The sequence below is a fragment of the Rhea pennata genome, chromosome 4 (assembly GCF_028389875.1).
Source record: "Rhea pennata isolate bPtePen1 chromosome 4, bPtePen1.pri, whole genome shotgun sequence".
Classification (NCBI taxonomy): domain Eukaryota; kingdom Metazoa; phylum Chordata; class Aves; order Rheiformes; family Rheidae; genus Rhea; species Rhea pennata.
The window spans coordinates 71,962,587-71,980,267 of record NC_084666.1 but is presented as its reverse complement, the minus strand read 5'-3'; the positions used below and the strand labels follow the sequence as shown (position 1 = coordinate 71,980,267).

The 17,681-nt window shown below is 43.9% G+C and overlaps 1 protein-coding gene across 3 annotated transcripts; it reads right to left on the bottom strand.

Moving 5' to 3' along the window:
* Nucleotides 1-952: 952 nt before the first annotated feature.
* NUP54 (nucleoporin 54) lies at nt 953-16,970 on the bottom strand. 3 transcript variants are annotated; one of them, XM_062574241.1, is made up of 12 exons: nt 16,854-16,970; nt 11,690-11,773; nt 11,430-11,564; nt 10,495-10,724; nt 7,574-7,761; nt 6,700-6,896; nt 4,926-4,980; nt 4,305-4,398; nt 3,143-3,250; nt 2,615-2,749; nt 2,096-2,206; nt 953-1,756 (listed from the first exon to the last, which is right to left on the bottom strand). In XM_062574241.1, exons 1-12 carry the CDS (start codon nt 16,897-16,899, stop codon nt 1,628-1,630), a joined length of 1,512 nt encoding a protein of 503 aa, XP_062430225.1. In that variant the 5' UTR covers nt 16,900-16,970; the 3' UTR covers nt 953-1,627. The 3 variants fall into 3 exon arrangements, with proteins under 3 accessions (XP_062430225.1, XP_062430226.1, XP_062430227.1); XM_062574242.1 differs by having other exon boundaries at nt 2,615-2,734; XM_062574243.1 differs by lacking the exon at nt 16,854-16,970 and adding an exon at nt 14,588-14,786 and having other exon boundaries at nt 2,615-2,734.
* Between the last annotated feature and the right edge of the window lie 711 nt (nt 16,971-17,681).

The following is a 17,681-nucleotide window of genomic DNA, read 5'->3' as shown; positions in this document are numbered from 1 at the left end:
ACTATAGTGCATGTTCGAGACAGGTTATTTTTGAAGGTATGGTACAATTGAGGATAAAAAAGGAAGTATGTTTACATTATTTTTTGCATTGGAAACACTTCTTACCTCAAACATGCACACTAGTCAGGCCCCTGCTGGAGTATGTTAGAAGCCTTTACTTCATGTATAAACTGTGGCTCCTGCAAAAGGTAAATATATCCTCAGAGGATTTTGTAAAAGAGACCCTGCTAGTGCCATATTGCATGTTTGAGATATTTAGTAGAAACACTTGCGAAAATATGTTCCCTCCCCCCCCCCAAATTAAGTTCCAGGTCACTTATTTTGGAAGTGTTTCTAACAAATAAAACAATCCCTTCTTTCCCCCGACACCTGAAGTTCCACCTATACTTTTCTCAGCTGCAGTAGAACCATGTTTCCAAAAATAAACAATCGTCTCGATATGCAATACAGGCACTAGCAGGCGGCTTGCCTACAAAATCCTCTGAGGATATGTTTCTCTTGGTCCAGAGTGTGTGTATGTTTTACAAATGAAAATCTTTATTTTGATTGCAGCTAATGAACAAAACGTTACACCTACTGCTGCAGAACAGGCAGGTCTCCACCCCAGCACGATCCCTCCCTAGGGTGGTTGAGTTCTAATTGTCACTGCTGAATAATGTATTTTAGTTTCAGCTATTTTCAGGGACCTCTGTAAGGAGGCAAAAAGGTTACCTGAGCTAAAAGCTGCCTCTCTCGTGCCTGCAGTAACCATCTGCTCTGCAGGACATGGTAGCAGGTAGGACCTAAGGGAATGACTTTGCTGTTGGGGGACTTGAGCTGCCAGGCAGTGCGGTGGTACCACATGTGATGGCCTGTTATCTTCTGTTAAGGGAGCAGAAGGAAGTGCATTAACTTGTCACCAGTTCCACGTCTGTTCTGGCGTAGCTGAAGAAGAGCCAACACCATGCACGGCTTTTGACAAAGTGAGACTGAATTTATTAGTCTCCAGAAATTAAAAAAGGCAGAAGACATCTAGACATTCTGTTGCATATTGAGGGGCAGGAAAGCTTTGTATAGGTCACGTATGTAAAGAGATAACAACATAGCCTTCAAGTCCTTGCAGGCCCACGGAAGGGCAACGATAACGTCAACTTCCTGCAATTTACCCCCCAAAATCATAGTATCGTAATGGCTTACAGTAAAGTAACATACATGACTGTAATGATTTAAATAAGCTCTTTACATAATGTTATTAATTCAGTTCTTTTGACAAAAATGGAAGCAGGCTAAGCTTTCCACAAAACAAGTCACAAGTGGAACAATTCCCCCAGCACTGTGTTTTTTTAGACAATGCTGTTGTGAAAAAATAGAAACAATGTACAATAGTACATATAATTTTATAGTAAACCAGTATCTGAACAGATTCAGTTTTCCTTCCTTTATTAAAGCGTATACAGCTTTATAAAATATAAACCTTCCAAAGGTCAAGTTCAAAAGCTTAGAAGAGGCTTTGCTAGTTCTAAAGATAATAACCAATACACCATTGCTTCTAGAAGATGCGTGTTTTATTTTACCTCACTGATTTTGGCCTTGGAAGGTGAACCAAGAAGTAACACATTCTGTTTAACCCCAGCAGCCATCTGACAGGTCAACTGAAGATGCCTCCTCTGATGGGGATGCTCTCATTCAGCCCATGTTCTATTAGCTTTATATCCTCCAAGTCATCCTTTATAATGCTTATCAAGTGACTCAGGCCTTCTTGCTGCTGCTTCAGATGCTGCAGATAGATAGGTTAAAAAAGAAAGTGTTAGTGTAGTGCAACTTGACAGATTTTAAGTAATATTCCTCAAAGCTGCCATGAGTGGGGAGGCCTTGGCAAACCCCACATAATTTATTTGAGAGAAGAAAAATCAGCACTTTCCACATTGATGGCTTCACTGCATCGAGCAACTTTGTGCAATCTTGATGTACTGTTGCGAAAATCAGCAAAAAAACCCCCTTGATCATCAAACAACTGAAGGCCACATCAAATTCAAAATACCTCTCCCAAGTTAGTGCCAGGAGTAGTTTTACTTATGTATTTTTTATGTATCCCAGGCTTCTCCAAGTAACTTACTTGCTTGATTTCCCTTAAGAGATCAGCATCTACGTAGTAGCGCTCTTCAGCCCTTACCGCTCCAAAGTGGTTTTGCATCCTGATTTGGGACATGAGCTCATTCAGTCTGCCCTGGAAAGACAGATGAGAAGAGAAGGGCTTAAACAACTCATTCACTTTGTCAGCAGCATCTAACACTGCTGGAGTCACCAGAGCAGGAAGTACTGCTGCTCATTCCAGTTTTAGCACACTTTTTTTTTTTTTTTTTGAAAGACATGTGAAGAGCACGTCTTTCAAATTTATACTCAAATCATTTAATAATTTGTTTTAGAGTAAAACTATAAATTAATGCACGTTAATACTTAAGAAACCCTCAAAGATATGTTTTCACAGTCATGCAGCAAAGAGCACGACACTATAACCTAGTACTTGTAGAAAGTCTTCAAGCAGTGTTTCTATGCTGAATTTGCAATGCTTCCTAATGATTTATGAGAGAAAAAAAAAAAAAGAGTGGTGGGCAAAGTTCTAGTAATCACTCACCTTGAACTGTGTAGGTGCATTAAGCTCACACTGAATTGTATCCAACTGCACACGAAGCTGCTCTTCATCCGCTTGAATTGCATAGCCGCTTTTCCTTTGGATTTCCTGCTTTATTAATACCTGCAAAAGAAGCCTCTGAGGAGCATTAGGAGGGACTGTCTGCTTTTCTCTTTCCCCACTAGCCCTTCCAGATCTCCTTTTGCCCCTACTCTGGCCTTTCTCTGGTCAGATTTGTTCCATTTTGTAGCCTGCTCCTCAAGGCAATCCCACAGCTTCCGGGCAAGGGAGAGAGAAGGGCCCCGGAGGAGCGAGACATGCTACGTCCATCAAGCCTTTTCCGATGGATTTGCATGCAACTTAAAGCAACAGCATTAAATGAAGTCAGCATTTCTTTTTTTTTAATGTTGGTCACACTATGAGGCTGGGCACAAGACTGCCAAAGCCAACCTGTCAGGTCCATGCCCCTGCCACTCTGCTTGCTGGCACTAGGCTGCCTATCACAAGAGTTATTTAGAATATCCACATTACCTGTAGTGTCCTATGAGAAAGCTTCATCAGTTTCCTTTTGTACTGTGCAATTTTTGCCATAGTAGTTGTCTGGGTTTTTTGCAGCTCACTGATATCTTCCGATATTATCTGCAAAGGAGACAAGTCATTTGGAAGCTGTGACACTTTTTGATATTAGGACACGTTAGTCCCGATTTCAGACTAGGAGCACCAAAACGCCTGGTGGTCCAGCAGCTTAGGGGCCTCCAGAGATGCTTTCACATGCCAATATTCCTTGCAGCAGAGTCATATCTGCTTCTGGTTCACCTGCTGCTAGTGCTGACTTTTCCCTGGACTACTACTGCTCTGCTTGCAACCTGTTTTCATATGCAACAGAAAAAACTAGCTGTAAGTGGGATTTCCAAAAGGCATCGGCAAACTGGGTGCCCAGCTTAGAGTCCTGCCATTACAGTGTAATTCAGCTGTTCTAAAAGTACAAGTTTGAATTAGCGTATACCACCACAGTTAGCCTGGGGGAAAAAAACAACCCCAAAAATATATTGCTCAGATTTTGCCCAGAAGATTAAAAAGAAAAAAAAAAAAAAAAAAAAAAAAAAAAGGGGGGGGAGAGAGAGAGAGGGTACAAAAATGCAGAACAAAAAGAGCTCTTATCTTGGAGAAAAAAAAAGGATAGTCAGGGTCCTTCAAAGTTACCAGTTACAAAAACTGGACTGGCATCCTGTGGATGTACTGATATCTGTTGGACATGTCCTCTGTGATTAGCAGAGGCCCAACTGCTTCATTAAAAGCAACTATTTATTTCTTCTTCCTTTGTAGGCCAGAAAGGGAACTTTATACTGCCTCAGGGTAGCTCCTAGCACAAAAAAAATTACGTTGCTTCAGCTAAGCTATCTGCTCCCTTCATACAGGTTTTCCCTGTTTCTGAAGGATTGGGATTATGCAGATACAAACTTCTCCCTTTCTTTACAATTGTTGACAACCACAAAGGAAATCAGCCTAAGTAAGTTACCTGTAATCACAAGAGGGTACCTCACTTGTTCAGCTGCAGGAATAATGAGAAAAAAAACCAAGAACCCCACAGCTCTACGTTCATGGTTCAATTCACCGTGCGGAAGGGAGGGTCATTTAATCCCACCTCCCTCATGGACAAACAAACAGTCACAATAAAGACGAGAAGCCTTACATCTAATCGGGTTTGATGCTGTTTGGTCATCTGATCTTGGACCTTCAATCTTCTCAGCAGTTCCTTGAAACCCACCATTGGCACAGGAATAAGCCTACAAGAATAGAAATATTTCTTACAACATATTTTTATACAAGACATACATTGGACAATAACTGTGAATACAGTATGAGCTAAAGTTGCAGGTGATCTTGGCCCACTATTAATTAACACAGCTCTTGATAAATTCTACCGTCCTCATTATTCCTAACAATTATAACAGAAGTCAGCCCAAGTTATCTGTAGCCACTGCAGTGTACAAGGCTGCAGGAATAGTACTAGTAGATTACAAAAGTCATGACTGTGGAAAAATGTTACATGAACTAGTTCATGTAACAGAGAACACCACAACTCCAAGTCGTTCAAGCAAGGCTTTTCACCCTGACTCCCATTAAGCATCTAAACGGGTTAGGGTATGAGGCAGGCATCCCTAGTTATCTTCACTACTTCAGACAAAATCTCTACTTGACAAAGTTGTTCTCCAAGTGGTTTCTTAGAAGTTACCTGAAGAATAATCCAGACTATTCTGTATTTCTCTATCTTTACAAGTCTTTTTTGTAATACTCAGACTATTAGACTTACTTGTCAGGATCAGGATTATCAACTTTGGCTTGTTCCCAGATAATAGGATCAACACCTTAAAAAAAAAATATATATATATATATATACATACATATTATGCACAGATCTGAACAGATTTTCTATCACACAGCTGTTAAGTAGAAGTACTGTGAAAGACAAAACCCATGAATTATAGTAACCTGAATTATTGTTGTACAAACTAAGATTAAAAGTTAGCTCTTAAAATCTTGGTCCTGGGCTGTGCCAGTAAGTCCAGCCCAAAAGGCTGTCACACACGCCTACTAGTTTGAAAGAGTGAGAAAAAAAGACTAGTAATTGTCATAATAATAAAAAAATAGTAATAATAAAAAAATACCCACACACTGTACATGCTTCAGGAGGAAAAGTTCTTTGTGTTCCCACTGTATGCTACAGATGGTTTTTATTTATTTATACACACAGACTTTGAAGAGGAAAGATGATAAATGCTTTAAGTGATCAGAGTGCCAAAGCAGTTTGGGGGAGAAGGGAAAAAAAGTAGAATTTATCGTGGCTCCTATTAGGATTTATATTAAGGACTACTATGTCTTCCCAGAAGAGCTGCTTGTTTTGCCATGAAGTACTTCATCAAGTGAATACACATTAAAACAATCTAGTTCTAATTCAACACCATAACGCATGTTATTACGTTCTCCAGACCTTACTGCAAATGAAACCAGTGTTTAAAATGGTAGGAATGCTAGTGTTTAAAATATTAGGAAAAAAAAACAAAAAACAAAACCAGATATAGAAGTAACCAACTTTCTGACCAAAAACACAAAAAACATATTAGTTTCAGGCCAGTATAACAGCAGACTTTCCTAGTCTGCTCTTTACAAACCATAATCACGGCATGTTTTAAGTAAACGACACCGCACGTTGTTCCTCCAATGTACTGCCTTAACGTTCGTGTCCATAGGTGACTGCTCCTCTAGCGCTCAGCACTGAGCATGTGTGCGCGTTTCGTACCGCTTGATTAGCCAGCCTACAAAATCAGCTTCCTCCTCAGTCACGAGCCAACAGCCTGCACTCAGCTACCAACACAGAGCCCCTGCGAAACGCCTCCAGTATCAGAGAAGGCCACAGCTTCTCCCAGCACCGCAGTAATTGGAAAACATCGCTCACCTCTGGTTTTTCTGCAAGAATAGGCCCAATTCGTTTTGCAATCCAGGTATAATGATTTTTGCTATATTTTAAAATTATGGGGTCTCATCAAGCATGCTATATATAGCCTGCTGGGTACTGCACATTGCCTTCCCTGACTCATTTCAGGGAGCTTATGGCAAGAATTACCTGTAGTACTGTACACAAAGAAATAAGCTAACAGTTACCCTATGAAGTGGTACTAGCAGCACTGCACTGTGGAACAAAGCAGTAAGGTTACTACCTCTGGCCATGCCATGTCTCTACACAGTCCAAATGACCCAGAAAAAAAAATGAGAAGCAAATACAGGATGCGATTATTCTGATATTTAACTTAAAAAATAATAAATAAATAAATAAATCTAACAAGCTGAAGTGATTTATGATGGCTAAATGGTATAGCCTAGTGTTGTGTGGCAAGTCTTAATAAACTACAATGCACTTCAGTGTTAAAGCTGGCTGCAATTATAACCATGCCATCAGTATGTCAGAGTGTCTTGGAAACCCCTGCCAGCATTACAAGGTGGTTTCTAGAGAGATGAAGCACGTGTTTTTCTCAGAGGCCCACGAGTGCCTGACTAGCAGCCTGAGCTTGCTGCCCCGGGCTACATACCGGCAGGAGGGTTTTGCAGGAGCTGCTTGACTTGCGCCGGAGAAAGCTCCGTTCTGGCCATGGACAGAGTGACCCCCAGCTGCTGCAGGGACGTCTTTATGTTGGCTTGCTCAAAGTGAGCGTGCAGGGTCGTTGCTGGAACTCTCCTGGAAGTGCCGTTGGGCGAGCGCTCAACAACGTAAATGATGACTTCAGTCCTGAGAAAGGCAAAGGATCCTGTCAGCTCGGCAGAGGCCAGCAGCTTAAACAAGCACAATGAACAGCAAACCTAGATCTAAGTCGCCACTTCTCCCAGCAGACTGCTAGCTTTCTTTAGCAAACTGAGATATGAAGTAGCAGTAAACCTGGGGTTTAACACAACAAAATTAAACATGAAAGATATGCTGCAAATACACTACAGGTTACAGCTTCCCCGTTTTAACCACCATATCACATGGTGGCATGTTCATCAGGTTCCATTTCAACAGCAAATATGTTTGTATGTATCCATGCCCTGTTTTATTTTTTCCCCTATTGTTTTTCCTGCTGTATTTTCCTACCCGCTGTGGGAAAAAAGAGCAGCTATGAAAGTCCTTTACTTCTCAATACATCAGGAGTCACCTAAAAGCTTTGGTCTTTAAAGGAACATGCACAAGAAAGATACTGGATTTAATACCTTAAGAAAAAGCACTAAGAAAAAAAAAAAAGATACAAAAGTCAAACACAGGAAGAGTAAAGGCAAAATTGAGAAGGAGGAAAAAAAAAAAGCTATCACCATTTAGGAACACCAACCATATTAGAAGAACAAACACTAACATACTGAAGTAGACTAAGGACCAACCCTTTATAAATACAGTGCTAGAGAAAAGGGCAAAACCACGTTAAGTTCACGTACTGGTCATCTGGCATCGTTCTAACACCTTCTACGTTGACAGTGAGGGTCTGGTTTCCTCCCAGAATTTTGTGTAGTGATTCTACTAGCTGCTGCTGCTGGCTTCGAATGTCTATTTCTTTTCTATTAAAGACTAAGACTACAAGGCCATCTTCATCCTTGTTGTTGGGCATTAAACTGTAACCCACAGCCTGCAAGTCAACAAACAAAAAACAGACACGTTACTCAGCAAAAGCATACCTATGCAGAGTGAAGGGGAGAAGCAAACTTAAGATAAATCCCCCAGTTCTTAGAGCAATTGATTCTAAATGGAAGTCGCAGCATATTCAGAAATGCGAAAACAAATCAATTGCACTTCAAGAAGTGCACCAAAAAGGCCAGAGTAGCTCCTGACACAGTTTCATTTTACATGAAGTTTTTAGTGATCATACCCCATCTTTGATCAAGAGGTGCAAACTTAGCAGAATGTTTATGGTACTGAAGATCTCAGTGAGGAACATTCTACAATTTACACCTTTTCTAAGGTGCAAAAGGAACCACAGAACCAAACTCCAACACAGAACAATTACTAAGGATTTCCAGAAGCAGCCTGCAAAATGGAATTTCCAGATGTCTGAATGACAAACAGCCACTATAATAGTTTAAACAAAATAGGCCAACCATAATCCTCTATGGATTTCTGGAACTCACCCTTAGTATCAACTTACTCTAGATCAAGACAGTTTACCTGGCAATACAAGTCAAACACAAATATGGAATATTTCTACTACCTAAGTCATACATCAATCAATATAATCACAGAAACTCTTGGGACAGCTTTCGTTTGATTATTAAGTATCATCATTTTGTACAATTGCTGATAAGGTTTAATGTCATCTTTATCCTGTCACCGATAACGCTGTAGTAAGAATAGGTGTTTTAATGTATCATCATAACCCAATACAGGGACACTTTACACTAATTGAGCTAAGTAACAATAACTGATCACTCATCAGAAGCTAAGCAGAGTGGGCAGTTTGTTTTGTCTCCGTACTGTTGCGCCAGCATACCAGTGGCGACATGTTCAACAGCGGGTGCTTTATGAGGCACTGACGTTGCTCGTGGCTCAGTTGCTGCTTTCCCTGCAAGCTCAGCTAAGGGGAGAAGCGAGCTGGGGACTGGCCACAGAGCCCATCCTCGGTCAGCCCGGGCGTAAGGCTCACAAAAGCAGCTTCCTTCAGTTGTTCTGTCCTATCACAGTGCACAACAGTGAAAGCTGGGGAGGAATTACGCACTGTAAGAGTGTCAAACAGAAAGCTGTCTTTTAAAGAAAGTGACTTAAGTTACTGGTATTGCATCTGTTCCTGAATTAAGCTATTTGTTCCTACCTAAACTCAAAAGAAAAGACAAAACACCTAAACACACACACACACACACACCACCTACTGCTTTTTACATGTACCTCTGATTTTCACACTTGTAAGAAAGACCTGTGTATAGGTGAGTTTTTTCCCCCATGCAGAAAACTAAAGCTCATTATATTCTAAAGAGTACTAGTAGTACTGCGACCATACGTATTACCCCTCTAGTGTTTCTGTTAAAAAGAAAAACAAACAAATGAAGAAACAACCTCCCTCCCCCATACCCACACACTCTCTTCCACTATTTCTTTTCCAAACTTAATGAATTTAAAAAATCATGTTGTAGTTTGAGATTAAGGTTCTTAAAAATGTTGGCCTGAATGACATAACCTTAAAAGTAAAAATTTCTTGGTTAATAATGTACACATCTCAACTGTCTAGAGCTGGAATTGTGTGAAGATGAATTCCTTAACTCCTATTGAAACCCTTTGAGTAACTTCATTCCTATTAGATGTGTGATGCTGACAGAGGCAATAAACCAACTAGCTTATGATGCTCTGCACTGATATCTGGGCTAGAAAATTCTGTGCTATTTTTCCTGGATGTCTGCCATTGCTGGCATATAGCTGATTTCATTATTTCATTCTAGATGCAGGAATTCATACCAGCAGCAGTAATACTCAAGCCACAGAGACAAGAGTCAATTTAGTACATGGTACCTCATGCCTAACTTGAAAGGAAAACTTCTCCTTTTTGTTAATAAAAAATAAAAGCCAAGAAAGCTCTAAAGCCACTTGAGGTGTCAACTTTTCAGGTGCATTATCCAAAAAATGTTCAAGATAATACCATAAGATGTAATGCAAAAGCCACCAAACATTTCTTATTCAGACACTGAGTTGCAAAGATTTTTATAAAAACTCCTGATTTGTGTATCAAAACTAGTCTTAATTAAGCATTAGCCTACATTCAGATTAGAAAGTTTGTGCTTCAAAGAATAAGCTTGGAAAAGGAGGTTATTACCACACCTGACCTGAATTTGCTTCTAAGTCCAAAGCTTAGCAGGAGTCAGCAGATGTGAGATTTGCAGAGGATGAAGAGCTACATATTCTTTGCTGATATGACAGACAAAATGAGAACTGCTGACGATACCATACACGGAATGAAGTCAGCTTTAGCACTTGCAGGGATAAAGGCAGAAAAAATGCCACAAGCTGTCTATTTAAGACAGTACGTACAGGCCAGGTTCACAGAGCGTTCTTCTACAATTCATTTCCAGGTATCTGCTCTAGCCACATGCACACTGATCTCAGTACTATCACAGAAAAGGCTGGTTTTGTCATCCACATGTGCACATCTAGTGCGTGGGCATCCAGCACTTCTACTACCTCAGCAGTATTCCAGGATCTATACATCTTCAAACCTTTTATTATCATGCACCAGAATTGCATACATTACCTAGAAAATAGTTTCAGGTTATTCATAACAGCAAGTAAACTAATCTAGCTCTCATGGCACAGTAGTTGCAGAACTAACAAGCCAACTAACCCTTCAAAATCCTTTGTAGGTAGATAAATAGCAACATACCTTAAACCTGCAAAATGGGTTTTCCTGCGTGAACTCCACGGGAGGAATGTTATTGTTGAAGTATCCTTTGCCTGTTCCCCAGAAGGCCTGCAGCTGGTTCCATTTTGCCAAAAGAGCATCCCTCTCGTCCCCCAAAAGCGTCGGGGCTGAGAGGGCGCTGGCTGTGTTGATGAGCTGGTTAGACTGGGCAGGTGTCTGCGTGGGCTGGCTGAACAAACTGCTCCCCAGTGCTGCAGCAGAGGGCAAAGAACAAGCGAACTCCTTTATGAAGACTTGCCTGCTAGCATGTACCATCTGCATCTATCAATATCACTTCATATTTTGAGAAGCAAAATAAACATACAGGACAGGTAAATCAGCATCCGGTGTTTTCTTTATAAAAGCATCTTTTTACATCCAGTCTTCATCAGTAACAGTAATTATTGAGTGCTGAATAGAAGAAAATACTTTTTTCTTTAAATGAGACTTCTATAGTCACCCACTACATGATCTAGTATCTCCAGTATCTTAACTGGAAGGGTACATCTGTTAAAAATTCAGTGGACTCAGAGCCTGCAGCTGTTCGTTATCTAAATGCAGCATCATTTCCTCCCCTTTGTAATAACTGTTGTTGGCAGTCACAGCCTTATATAAATGTAACTACTTTTTCTATCACTGCTGAACCAAAAGGATAAATATCAGAAACTCAAGGGTGAAACAGACACTTGCTTGAGTTCTTATTTAAGGGAGGGAAAAAAAAAAAAAAAAAAAAAAAAAAAAAAGTGAGGACTGTGGAGGTAGACATTTTAAAACTATATTCTAGGAAGTCTCCATCAACCAAGAGATGGACAGGAACAAGCTCCTTTCATGATACTTTCAGCTCCACCACTCAGTCTTTTGCAGTCTCACACACTTCTTAAAAACCAAAGCATAAATAAACAGAAGCCCATACTTACTAGTCTGTTGCTGCTGGGTACCGAAGCCTCCAAAGCCTAACCCAGTTCCCAACCCAGTGCCCAAGCCAGTTCCAGTTCCTGTGCCAAAACTGGTACCAAACCCAAAGCCTTTGTTCTGGGTAGCACCAAAGAGTCCTGAAAATAAAATAAGAGCTATTGAGCAAAGTATGAGAACTCTAGTTGTGAACTGCAAAATATGAATTGTTATGAACTGATGCTAAGTTTAATTTTAAAGCATTTTCAGCTTTGTGCTCTCTTACCACTGGTGCCTGTGTTGGTGGGAGCAGAAAAACTAAACGCTGACCCCGCAGTGGTGGTAGTTGTCCCAAATCCTCCAAATGCACCTAATGAACAAAGTTCACAAGTAAGATGGACAGCAGGTTGTGAGCTGCAACTATGCATAACATGACACTAAACTGCACGCTTCGGTGATGGCATGAGATGTTGACAAATGTACTATGTTACAAGCATGTACTTCACACTGACCATGGTTACTGAGTTCATTATCTGAGTAAATGAGAAAAAAAACCATGAACCAGAAAGCCAATACATCTATGCTGTGCAAGAAGTGCAAATAATAATAATAAAAAAGCAGTAGTTAACCTACTCCTTTACCACTGGGACATGCCTTCCTTACTGACACTCACAACTAACAGCAGTATTTCCTAGCCATTCTCAGGAATACTTTTAGATAACATTGTTGCTAGGTGTTTAACAAGCAATCTAATGTCTTGCACATTTTAAAAACATTTTTAAGTCTTAAGAGCAAAAACAGGAAGAAACTGAGTGTGGTTAAACCTGAGCCTAAAGCATATGCAATTGCTGTTCCTACACTGGAATGCTGTCACACCATTCCTTTCTATACGTGGGTAAGATTTATGAGATCTTTTCTGAGGCTTATTTCCCTGTTAGATAACAACTTACCCCTTAAACCTGGTTTGGGGGTTCAGTCAATACCAGAAGGAGACAAATTCCAAAGCTATCAGTGGCAGAAGGAGGCCCCAGCAAGCAAGGGCCTGCGCTCAGTCGTACCAGAAGAGCCCCAGGAAACCACATTCCCATTTGCCCCCTTGACAGAGGTGGCCCCACCACAGGGCAGCAGCATGGTGCAACACATTACCAAGGGCCCCCCAGCAACAGCCCCACGCAGGCACATGGCCCGTCACCATAGCTGAGTGGGTAGGGCCAAGGCACTGGCAGCACCTCCTGTGACAGGAGCTTCCCTGGCCCTCAAAGCCACCCCCTTTTCGCAGGGCAGCCTCACCTCAACTAGTCCCCCTCTGCGGGGAAGGGCAGGCTCCAGCACCATCTCTGAGCAGCCCCCGGGCCAACATCACCGAGCCCAAACCGCAGGACAGAAGACAGTTGCTCAGATGACTGGAGAGTTTAGGGCTGAGAGAGGCGATTAAGAGGGGGGAAAACACTGGCATAAGCTCACACGCTCAGCAGGTGCCCTTATCCACAGGATTCATCTCGGACAAGAAGCCGCAGTGCACCGGTTACTGTCCTTTACGAAGAGCAGCAGCACAGCCCTCTCCATCTCCAGGGGGCAGAGAGACCTGGCGTCTCCCTCAGGTGATGCCTACTCCTGGCAGCCTGTGCTGTGGTCCCCCCTCCCCCGGTTACCCCTGCCAGCCCAGCACCCCGGACAGGGCTCCTCAGGTGATGCCTACTCCTGGCAGCCTGTGCTGTGGTCCCCCCTCCCCCGGTTACCCCTGCCAGCCCAGCACCCCGGACAGGGCTGTGAACACCTCACTAGCTCCGCAGTATCAAACAACTTTGTTCCCAGCTCTTTTAAAATGGTGTTCACATGAAAAATGACATCAGTGAAGCAGGCACTGCCACTGCCAATTCACATGTCAAGAGAGAAAAAAAAAAGTTGCATCTTTAGACTTACTATACTTACCATCCTCTTGTAGAAATAAAAAAAAAAAGTTTAAACCAAACTTGACTTGATTTGCAATTGCATTTTATTCTCATTCAGCATCAAGCTTAATAAAACTGGATATAAGGAGCCGTTCCCTTTAGCATTCAAGTTTCAATCCTGCTAGAAAGTGAGGAACTGTAACAGGAGTACCACCACATAGCACAATTTTTAGATAGTTTCATAATTTAGTGTCCTCTTTTGGAAAAGGATCTAAAATTGCAAGCTACTAAATAAAAATATGTATCCAAGCTGTCTTCCGGAACAGTTCAAATTCAGCTAAAGAAACACAGTTCAACAGCATTCATACCAAATAAAAAAAGCAAGTCAGACCCTTCAAGTGCACAGAACAGATAAGAGCAGTCTAACACAGGAGCAATGATACTGGGGAATGAATAGAATTCCTATACGAGCAGCTGCAACAAGACCCCGTGGGCTAATTCCACAGAGCTGAAAATATTGGAAATCAACATAGTTAAGCATTTTCATGTAAAAGGGAAAAGATTAAAGTTGAAGTTGTATCAATTGATCACTCAGAATTGATGGATCTACACTGGACCATGAATGCTTTTTGTAAAAAATATCCAGTGTACACATCACACAAAAGACACTCCCCAAAATCTAGAAAATCTTTTCAAGACAGCCTGGGACATGTGCCAGAACAGTATTTAGTAAACTGAGATTAAAGGGAGGACTGTTAATTTTGTGCTGATCGTATAAAATTTGTTTCTCCACAGAAACTACTCAGGTGTAGTGCATTCACGATAACCAACAGAAGGCCAATGAGAAGACACAGGAAAGATGAAAAACATGACTGCAGTAGTCCAAGAATCTCATGTAAGGAAAATGTGGCATTAAGGGACCAACTCTGCAATTATTCCCGATTACCTGGATCTGATCAGAGAATTGATGTTTCAGTTCTGCTAGGTAACAGAGGATTGATTTTAGACTAGGCAAAACAGGAAGGACACCACGATTTGTTTCCATTTCAGCAACTGAGAGTTTAGTAGACAGTGACTTTTTTCCCCTCCTCAACAGCTTTTTCTCGAGAATTTAACAGGCAAAAGAATGTATGGCTCTCAAACCCATTCCACTTTCAGAGCATTTGTCTCTAATTCCCGCTGAATATGAAGCAAGAAGATTAGTACTAAATACAGGCTCTCAGTTAAGAAAATAATTCTTGGACCCCTGCTATTAACATTTAGTATAGAACAAGCATGTATGCATTATCTACCTGCACTTGCCAGACTGTTACCAAAATTGAATGGTGGAGTTGAGGTAGTGGAAACACCGAAATTCCCAATATTAAAATTCACTGCAGGATTAGCAGTTAATCCGAAACCCCCAAAATTAAACCCGCTGGCGGTGGAGTTTGCAGTTTCAAGCCCACCAAATCCTGACAAGCGGGAAGCAGAAAAAGAGCAAGGTAACATTAGTTTGAATTAAAAGGTAGGTTCAGGAAATAAAAGCTAAAATATTTTTCCCATCACCAGCAACAAGGCAGGCATAATTAAAACACGAAACTAGAAAGTTAACTGATATTAAAGAATATTACACAAGTAAGACAATTGCAAGTTTACTGTTTGATAAACTCTCCTGACGCCACTGCTGTAAGCATATTTTTCAATTATACTGCATATAAGACATTTCAGAATTTTCTGGTCCTATTTCAAGCTAAACACAAGAATTTCCATGTGATTAAAGGATTTTCATTAATAGTACTTTTAAAACCACCTCTGACTGCTCGATACAGTTGCATCAGTATCAGTGTGACCGACAACAGTATGATTATTTCATAAACTATCAGGACGGCAAGGATAATGTGTCTTTATATCAATACAATACCCCCACATAGGCAGCTACAGCAGTCTAATTACAACAATACAACCAGAGCTGCTAAGATATGTTTTTGCTACAGTAATAACTCTAGTGACAAGCACTGTAGGACTAACAGTCACTGAAGTGTATTCATAACTCTTCTCTGTCCACTCTTGTGCTTGCAGGTGTTTCACCTGATGCACCCAAGTTTTTCCAAGTAAAGAAAAATGGGCTAATACACTGTGTCCCTATCATTCCCTTTCCAGTACAGCTGGAAAACAGGCTCATGCTAGGCAGACAACTTGGAATTCTTGGCTGTGTGGTCCACCTGCACAATAAATCAAGTAACTAGCTGTATAAGCAGTGAAAGATTATCTTTTTCTCCTAACATGGGCCAGAAAGTCTGGATCTGGAACACTGACACAATGAGGCTGAGAGCCCCTGTATTAACCCAAGACAAACTAGCAAAGAAGACAAGCCCTGTGCAAACAACTCTGAAAACGTGACTATTCAATCTGTTTTACACATTCCCAGAGCTGATAAAGAATAACTTTATTAAATGAGAGTTGGAAGGCTCTGATTTACATTGACAGTCATTGGACAGCAATAAAAAAAAAGGGGGAGGGGGAGAGAGGAGAATGTCTTATTCTTCACAAGATTAACAGCATTTTGTGCTTCTCAGAATCGACTTCCAGAAGTCTCATCCTTAGACAACTATTATTGCAATTGAAAATGACAATCTGAGTGATACAACAGCATTAACCAGGTATCCCTGTGCAGTGACGCACATACCCTGCATGCTCTACAAGTGAGCGATACTTTAACATTTTCACGACCGCATGAACGCGGACAAGCCCCAGCTACCCCTTTACAACGACCTCCCATCACTACATGAGGAGAAGAAATAAGCAAGTGGGGGAAAAAAATCCGTAACAGAAAGACAGACCTTGGCCGAAGGTGCGTGGGAGAAAAAAGCAGAGGGGCCCGCCCCGGAGCCGGCGCCGCCGAGCGCTGAACGCTCAGTCTTGGCCCAGCCGTGCCGGACGCCCGCGACCGTTACGGGCTCACCTGCTGCGCCCCGCGACCGTTGGGGCTCGGCGGCTGCGGTGCGTCACGTGTGTGTGTGTGGGGGGGGGGCTCGCGCGCGACCGTTGGGCGCCCCGCGACCGTTGGGGATCGGCGGCTGCGGTGCGTCACGTGTGTGTGTGTGTGGGGGGGGGCTCGCGCGCGACCGTTGGGCGCCCCGCGACCGTTGGGGCTCGGCGGCTGCGGTGCGTCACGTGTGTGTGTGTGTGTGGGGGGGGGGGGGGGGGGCTCGCGCGCGACCGTTGGGCGCCCCGCGACCGTTGGGGCTCGGCGGCTGCGGTGCGTCACGTGTGTGTGTGTGTGGGGGGGGGGGGCTCGCGCGCGACCGTTGGGCGCCCCGCGACCGTTGGGGCTCGGCGGCTGCGGTGCGTCACGTGTGTGTGTGGGGGGGGGGGGGGGGGGCTCGCGCGCGACCGTTGGGCGCCCCGTGACCATTGGGGGCTCGGCCGCTGCGGAGCGTCACGTGAGGGGGGGGGGGGGACGGGAGGGGCTCGCGCGCGACCGTTGGGCGCCCCGTGACCGTTGGGGCTCGGCGGCTGCGGCGCGTCACGGGGGAGAGAGCGGGCAGCCGCCCGCCGCCGCCGCTGCGCACTCACCGGTAGGGTTGGCGGCACCGGCCGTCGCCCCGAAGTTGAAGGCCATGAGGCGCTCGTGGCGGGGCCGCGGGAGGCGCGTGCAGCCCCCGAGGCGTCCGGCTGGAAACAAAGCCCGCTGCTTCCGGCCACTGCCCAGGAGCGCTTCCGGGTTATACCGGTGACGCCGCCGATGACGCCGGCAGATGACGCCGCCGATGACACGCCCGCGCGCGGCCCGTCGCAGGCCGCGCGGCTGCCGGCGCGCCCCGGAGGCGCAGAGCCGACGCACGTGTCACACGGCCGGGGGAGGGGGTGAACAGAAGCAGCGGCTGTTACTAGTGGCACGCCCGATGCGAGTCCAGTGCCTGCCCGCTCGGCCGCTGGAAGGAAGCTCCAGGTTAAAGCTGGTGGCCACCCGCGCGGGGCGCCCCTGGCTCGGCGAGCAGCGAGCCGCTGGCGTTGCGCCGGTCCGGTCCGTGCTGGGCGCAGCACGCGCGGCTCGCACCAAGCCGTCCCGGCGCGCTGCCGCATCCTGCCCGCGCTGGGCCCCGGCTCTTCCTCAGGAACGCCACGGAGCAGAGCACCAAAGCCCCAGCCCAGCCGCAGGCACCGGGTGGCGCGGGGCCTTGCGCCGGAGCACGCACAAGCGCGACTAACCATCGTCTCGCACACGATGCGCCCACAGGACAAAAACACGTGTCGTAGTGCTTTCTCACGCACTTACAAATGAAAATAGAGAACGAAAGGGACCCCGGTGTTACACAAAATATCCAGACCACCGATCTCACAAAAATAGTGCAGTAAACTGGGCGATAACCATCCCACAGCGTGAACCACCAAACTGGCCTA

What these genes read in the sequence shown, in the direction of transcription:
- NUP54 (XM_062574243.1), bottom strand. Translation starts at nt 14,786, where the DNA reads ATGTTACCTTGCTCTTTTTCTGCTTCCCGCTTGTCAGGATTTGGTGGG. An exon ending in TAACAGTCTGGCAAGTGCAG is followed by an intron (nt 11,774 to 14,587) that starts GTAGATAATGCA and finishes TTTGTTCATTAG; the next exon opens with GTGCATTTGGAGGATTTGGG. An exon ending in TACCCAGCAGCAACAGACTA is followed by an intron (nt 10,725 to 11,429) that starts GTAAGTATGGGC and finishes CCTCTGCTGCAG; the next exon opens with CACTGGGGAGCAGTTTGTTC.